Genomic DNA, 8,178 nt, shown 5'->3' on the forward strand with positions numbered 1-8,178 from the left:
TCTTCAGATGGCACTGCAGAGCCCTCATAGGACAAAAAGCTTCTTCTCTCCATGCTTCAAGTAGAGATGGTATGGTGAAGGTCTCGAACCTGAGGTTGTTTCCTGGCAGGGTCTGAGTTTTGCCATATGCCCTGGCACTAGACTAAGGAGCTCCTATACAACTTAGAAGGAAGACTAAGGACTAAGGTAAAGAGACCATCTCACTCGCTTAACCTTTCTGCTGATTACAAGGCAGCAGACAGTCTTGAGAGTAAGAACCTTAACTGAGGCATTCTTAAAGGATCAAATAAGGTATTGAGAACAGCAAAAATGTAAGAAGCAACTCCCGAGCATAGAAAACTCCCATGAGATGGAGAGGTCTATTACCTTCCATTGAAAGACCATACTCAAGTCTGACGGGTAGTCTTGAATGCTGCTACTATGAAGAGCTTCTCTCAGCCAGGAAGAAGTGGAACTCCACAATCTGGTCTAGAGATGATCTGATTCAGAATAATTCATAGAGATTGACCCACTTTCCCTGGTAGAGTGAAGGCCAGGGAAGTTCCTTCGGAATCTTGACAAGGCAGAACGGGATACCATGCAGCATGAGGGCGTCTGGGAGCCACCCCAATCAGCCTAAGTCAGGGCATAATCACACAATAGTATATTAGCCAAAGGACCAAGGTTGAATGGAAACAGGGTATAACAATCCAAGTAATCCCATGGGTGTTAAAAGACAACTTCACATACAGGCCAAGGGATTGTGTCACTGAGTGTGTCTGCTAGTCCATTCCTCTTGCCCGGAATGTGATTGGCTGAGAACTCCCCAGCACAGATTGCTATCCCAAAACACATCTGCTTCCTCAGCTTGTAAAGCTAGACATAAGCCAGTGTGGTGGTATTGTTGCAACAACTCATTAAGTGCCTCCTAAATGTTCTTGGAAGGCTTGGAGCACTAATAGAAAGCTGCTAATCCCATGACATCAAAGAGTAGATGCTTCTTCTGACCACACAACTGAGATGACCATGTTATTCAGGTGTGTGCCCCTCCCCTATTTTGATGCAATTGAGCACAGTTGTATGTCAGAGGGCGAAGAGTTGAATGTGTCTCCCTTCTGAGCGTTCCTTGTTAGCCAACAAGTAAGATCGACCTAAGCCTCCCATTCCCCCAGTACAAGGAGGGATGGCAATATTAGAGACTAACTAGTGATACTTCAAAAAGTACTTTAGGAGATCTCTGGCAAAGGTCCTAGCTCGTGGCATAATCTTCTTCAGTTAGAAAAGGTGGTGAGATGATGCTGCCTACTCCGTGGTGGTTTATGAGAGAACAGTCGCACTACCTTCTTAGGCTTGTTGATGCAATTGTCTAACTGATTGAATGTCAATGTTACCCTCATGCCCAAGTGCTTTAACCTCGGCTTGGGTAACAGATTCGACTTCCTCAATTATCACAATCCCCAGATTATGACGAAACTGAAAGTTGAACTTGATCCTGTTGCTACTGCCAGATTATGACGAAACAAAGTTGAACTTGATCATGTTGCTACTGCCACACGAAGGAGGCCAAGATCACCCACTTGAGAGATATATCCAAAGTTGTTTGTATCCCTTGTAGTGGCCCATAGTTACTACTCAGGTAACCAAGGAGCAGCACCCAGTTCAGAGCCCAGAGACCTGAACTGATACCTTCAACCGTAATGGGAGAAGGGAGGTACAGTACTAGCATTGGACTAATGCACGGGTACTATAAGTATGTGTCCTTCAGATACACTGAAAACAAAGTCTTCCTCTGATGGAATTCTTCGAGCGATCCACTCCAGCATCCCTCCTACTTCTACCTGCAAGGCCAGGGTTCTCGGGATGTTGGAAAAATGGATGAGTACTCTATTAGCAAAAGAGAAAAGAAAGAGGGGGGCAAAAGGCTGAAGAGGGTAGCAAGAACCAGTCTTGAAGGACTCACTCTACCCAAGGCTTAGCCCTGTGCTTTTAGTGGTTTGCCAAAGGGCTGACTAGCAATCCCCCTATTTTTGGATGAAAGAAAAAAGTGAGTTGAACGGTACAAAGCGTGACTCTCTTCTTCCCTTTTTCTGCCACCCACTGCCTGGAAGAAACAGGTAAGATAACTGAAAGAGCTGCATGCCATCTCTGAGGTACCATTGTATAGGATTTTGGCTTTACATTTCTATAAAGGGTCTATGGAGCTATTCTTCACCTAAAACAGAACTTAACAGGAGACTTCCACTTCATTCAACAGTGCTAACTACTTCGTCTATAGGTGAGGAGGTATAACATCCAACTTCACCCTCCTTCATGTCCTAAAATCGATGAAAATCAATATTCAATCCAGGACAGGCTTAATCCTGACTGGATTATAAGGGAAATGAGTAGGTAAAATGCAAGCATGTATTTAATTTAATTAAAGCTATCATATAAATCTGAATGAAATTCAGCCTTGAATGCTTGTTCTTTGATGTACCCAAAAACATAACTAGGAGCTCCATGTCTGGGAAAAGGGTTATAAAAGAGGGACAGGTCTCCTCTGTACTCTAATTATGTAAAGTACTTCATGTCTGCAACAACTTCAGAAAGCTATTAAGCTAGTTTTTAATTGCATTTTTACTCTGATTTTATTCCTAACTTTTACCAGAAAAATATAGCACATGAAAAACTACAGCATTTTCTGCTGTAATAATGAACAAGGTCGGGAAGAATCAAGAACACACTATTATTAACTGAAACAGTCGGCTATCAATAAATTCAATAACTATCTTTCAAACTTTTCTCAACAGTATTGGTTTGATAATAATAACTCTTTAATGTTCCACTTTTAATATCTTTTGAGATCTTACTGTACACGAATGGACAGAGAAAAAATTTAGGTCTATTTTCAATGTTTTGATTCAGACATAAAAAAAAGTACACTAATATTATAATCATTTTAAGGAGACAATGATACAATTGTTTACTGTGGCATAAAACTAAAATACTATTCTAATTTTTTTATCCGAATTACCGATGCCAAAACACATACAGTAATCAAAATTTTTTTCTGGATTTCATAACATAAATTGCTATATTTCAGATAATATTTCACACTATCTATCTTTTAAAAGTTATATGTACTTTATGCATGTTTCTCAAACTATCTTTTTAGAGCAAACAATAAACCTCAACAACAAGATTTAACAAGGAAAATTTATTATAGATATCATATGGATAAATCAACTATTAAAAAAATATGTAACACATTCAATAAAGTTGAATTTAAAATCTGAATAAAGTTTGGAGATTTGAGATTTCAGCAGAAGATTTACATTCGAAAGTTAAGAAACGAGGATGATTCAACAATATCAACACATACATTGTGCAATAAAGAAACTCACATTTGAATAAAGGACTCAGATCAGGTTGGCAATGCTAGCCGACACTCAAAAAAAAAAAAAATCTAATTCTGCTCATAACTGTATATGTTTACATCCTATGTAACAAATTTCATAAAAATCAACTATACATAAATATACATAGCCAAAGGGAGGTAGGGTCCTTTGGATTTCAGTGCAATGGATTTGCAAAAGTTACTAACTGTAAATAAATTGTACTGTACATATTGTAATTATAGGAAGGATTGTCATTGAAAATACTCATGATGAGGAAATAAAGAGTAAGTGTAGGTAGAATTAAGTCTTTTTTTCTATCACATTACCACTGCACAAAGAAAATTCCTAACTGAGCACATCACATAACTTAATTGCATATGATATTGAGGAATACATTAAGTAATCATTAATTTCCACCACTTAAGTTTTTCCAAATAAGGTGAATTTTTACAAAAATCAACATTTCTACAAATGTGTTTTACCTTATTCCTAAAAATATTTGAGGGCAATTTTTTGCATAATTATAATTATGGTATGGGTTAGAAAGATGGCTCCACTATAAAAATATGTAATTCTTTAGTCAATGAAAATCACCCATTACAATTATAAATAGCTGTAATATAAATACCTGAAATACAAAATGTACCAAAAGAACCAAAAATATGTTTCCTTACTCATCTTACCTAATACATCAATGAATGGAGCCATATGAAGCTAGGAAAGACAGGATATTAACATTGGAATTACTTGCAGTTAACTTAGTTGTCCAATTAATCTTTTTAATGATTTACTGGTATTATGAGGTTGTGACACCAATTTGTCAGCATGAAAACACTAACCGATCAAGTCTATAACTACAGCACAAGCTTCCAGAGAGCTTTCAGAAACAAGTTTCAAATTACAGATGTCCTGTTGAATGTTCCCAAAGTAGTACTGTATTGCAGGCTTCATACATTAATTACTGAAAAAAGCAGTGCTACTTAAATGCATTATCCAATCCAACCTCAATGCTGTACTTATTTTTACCTAATGTAAAGATTCATACTTACAAGGGTTTATAACATTCAATGGAAAATTCACTTAAATTTGGGAAATCAAAGTCTATAAAATATCTGAATTCTGGTTACATCACTTTATTTTAAAGTTTGAATTAAACTACAGTACTCGCATTTATTTAACTCAATTCGGGGATGAAAAGTTGGTTATTTAATCTAAAATCCTTTGTTTAGCTTCCACATAACTAACTGTTATTCACTGCTAAAAATATGTAAGTTATATATTTCACTGGGGAAATTCTAGTGTTCTGATATGAGAGATAACTTGCATTGTTAAAAGTAGTTTCTAACAAACTCTACATTCTTATCAGTATAGTACTGAAAAAGAAATTGATCAAATGAAAGAAGTGCTAAACTACGGTCTGAAAGCTTAAAAATTCAACAAGAAATATTAGTGTGGAATGTAAACATTTCCATATATTTGTATACAGTACAGATCATTGCTTAACCATAGTCCATCACGAGTACAATGGGTATACTGACTTGGAATTTACCAAGATCCCATTCTTTCAAGGGGTGGGTTAAACCATTATATGCCTTTACCAGTCAAGCAGTATTTAGAATTCATACTTACTGCTACAACATTTAATGTTCTAACCACTAAGGTCTAGCTATTTACTTATGAACAGAGCTTCTTAAAGATTGCCTGAACAATTTTAAACGTAACCACAAGAAGAGGTTATTTATTAAACTTTTAAGAGAGATTATGAATATGTATTAGGAGACTTACAATTCCAACACTGGTGGTTTTATTGGTAACTTTTATAAATACATCCCAAAATAACCGGATTACTTCTGGTAATCTAGACTGGCTTGGTTCATCTTTTCCAAAGAGAATAATACTAAGCATGAATGTCCAAAACCCTCACTTACTTTTTCACAGACGAGTTGAGTTGCCATCTGTTAAAGAATATCAAGGCTTGTATAGTAACTGGCTGATTTCGTACAAATGTGCAGATACTGGACTACCCCATTTTTGGAAGAGGACCATGAAATCTTTTTTTACTCTTAAATGCATAATTATATGATTGCAACTTTTCTAAGGATAACATATGTGAAACAGATCTCTGAAAGCCTTAATAACTGGTGATTTAGGATGGTCTGAAAAGCTAGATATTTTTTTTTTAGTCTTCAAAATATTTATTACACAATGAGATGGTTACACATTATCATGCTCAAAAGTAGTCCAAGAAGATTAGTATGAAACCATTTCTTGACTTTTGGGTTTAGGCTTCAAATGAACTTCCATAGTTGATTCACATGATAGTCCTTCAAAGAAGATGTCAATCTATTAACAAACTGCAAAGGCCGTATATCCTTATGCTTGGGTGTTTCTTATCTGCTTTCTGTAAGCAATGGACTTTCTAGGCAAGACCACCATAGACTTCTCCAAGTCAAACAAGCCCTTTCCTTTGAATTGTATCAAGCCAATAGAGGGGAGTTCTGGGACAAGTGTCATAAAAAGCAGATTTTTCTCTGGAACTCTTCCTGAACAGAAGCAGAGCTTTTATTTGATTTCAACATAAAACAGATACATCAGCGTCTACTGCTAAAAGTCTATGTCAAAAGTACTCCTTATTCTCCCATGCTCTAGCTCCTAAAGATTGAATTGTTACTATCCATATTAATGCTTCTCTTTAATAATTTTAACAAAGAAAGGGTTTCATTTTTTTCCTATTTACGCCACAATCAGCCTCCATTCCACTTAGCTTTTCCACCTTCTAAAGCATCACTATACTGAATGGTTTACCAACTGTAATCACAAGGAATAGAACTTGTAGCCTCCTCTTTTTGGCCCCTAGTGTCCTTGGTAAGATCAAATTGCTGGGTCATTCAGAGTTAATTCCTAAGAGTACTTGTCATACCCTGTTTCAGAATTACTGAAGATTGACACATGAGAGTTTCTACCGTATTTTTTAAGAGTTCTAAATACTTAAAACCATTCCACCCGGTTTGTAAACTCCTCTACAAATGATTGTTTATTAATGCCTGAGCTTCTGAAGCTTCATTGCTTAGTCTTTAAAAACTCAATAGCCTTCGGCTTAAATGAGCTAATAAAAGTTCCACAAAAAAGACAAATTTTGCTCTTTCAGAATAAAGGTGCATAAAGTTTGAGTACTGACTATTTCAGCTTTATCAAAAACATATCAATTAATTAAGGCAAAAATGATATTAAAAGAACATGTTAGTTCTCCTCCTGTTTTCAGACAAATACTTGACACACCTTATGGTTTTCCAAATAGATATCTGGATTTGAACTATAATCCAACACTCATTACCAATAAATTGTTTAGCAATATGCAGTTACAATGTCACCTGCAGTTCAGATAATACCAAGGTAGGAATGTATATAGAGCAAACTTAACTCCAAGCAATCCTAAATCCTTAAATAAATGGTCTATTAGCATGATTTGGTAATGTACATTATTTCCTACATGGGATCATTCTTAATTGGAGAGCTAGAATAAAGGTTTGGCTCTAGTATAGGAAACTTTGTATAGTACATTTTTATTTGGATGTGTAAAAGAATTTTGAAAGTAGTTTCTATATTGTTAAGGATACAAACCCCTAACTTACATCAAGATCTGACTTTTACTTTTCCTCTGATGAGTTGAGCATATATAACTCAAGGGCCATCTCTCACTACACGAAAGAAAATAAATTTTTTCTGAAATTTTATTCAATTTTTCATGACGAAAAGATGAGCTCTAGAAAAGCAGTGTCATGTATCTAAATTATACATATAATTTTTCACTTTCAAAACTTTTCCATCTGACATGCAAGCATTACTTGAAATAAATTTATTTTTCTGTGTTCCTTTTATTGTTAGCAATATGTCTCAAATAACTACAAGTATATTGTAGTAATACTACCCAAATATCAAACAAATATGCAAGTCTACCAGGGCCTAAGTCCTCTTGTTTATAATTATTCCATTCCAAAAGGCAAATACAGTAACATTAAATTCAAGAAGCTACCTATAGCCTAATTTTTCACTAACCCCGATAAGTCAAATTTTGAACATATATTTTCTTCAAAATACTTGAAACCTACATTGAAAGACTGATATGGTAAGCATTTTGAATAATTACAAGCACAATAAAATTTAGATCACAATCTTAAGATGACAAAACTTAATTTTTCTAGACTGAAACACAATTCTATATTTACTGCCTGTTCTAAATGATTTATATTCAATAATGGCATACCAGGAATTCTAGAGTTTAAGGAAACACTTTCTGGAACAACAGGACATTCACAACTCAGGAGTAAATACGCCTTCATCTTCAAGTAAGTTCACAAATGCAGCCACTCTCTTCTGAGAATCAACGCCTTTCATCACTCGCATAGAATCAAGAAGACCGAGCAATTTCTTCACTCCAACAAAAACTCTTCCATCACTAATGTGATTCATGATGGCATTAACCTGGATAAGAAAAGAAAAGTAATGAATTACTACCACTAAATCCATATTCATGAAAATACCATCTGTGACATGCAAAATTACTTGTATATAAAGATCAAACACTAAACAATATTATTCTAAGCACAAACATGTTTCATTGATAAATTATTGACAAACATGAAATAAGCCATTAGAAATGGGCATTGTACAGGTACAATCAGGGGTTAATTAAAAGCATGACCTCTTATTCTAATTTTGTTAATATAAGACAAATCACAACCTTAGTTGGAAATGCAAAATTCAACAATCGCAATGATCCCAACAACAAAAGCAGCCTAGAACAGCATAGAAATGAACAAAT

At 35.2% G+C, this 8,178-nt stretch overlaps 1 protein-coding gene across 2 annotated transcripts in view; it reads right to left on the minus strand.

Annotated features, from left to right (window-relative positions):
* Positions 1 to 2,777: 2,777 nt before the first annotated feature.
* Positions 2,778 to 8,178, minus strand: part of LOC137648623 (vesicle-fusing ATPase 1-like) — a 451,093-nt gene continuing 445,692 nt past the window's right edge. For both annotated transcript variants that reach the window (XM_068381564.1, XM_068381563.1), the window contains one exon: positions 2,778 to 7,838. In XM_068381564.1, coding sequence (XP_068237665.1) covers positions 7,668 to 7,838 — 171 coding nt within the window. In that variant the 3' untranslated portion in view covers positions 2,778 to 7,667. The remainder of the gene's footprint in view (positions 7,839 to 8,178) is intronic.

The sequence above is a fragment of the Palaemon carinicauda genome, chromosome 10 (assembly GCF_036898095.1).
Source record: "Palaemon carinicauda isolate YSFRI2023 chromosome 10, ASM3689809v2, whole genome shotgun sequence".
Classification (NCBI taxonomy): Eukaryota; Metazoa; Arthropoda; class Malacostraca; order Decapoda; family Palaemonidae; genus Palaemon; species Palaemon carinicauda.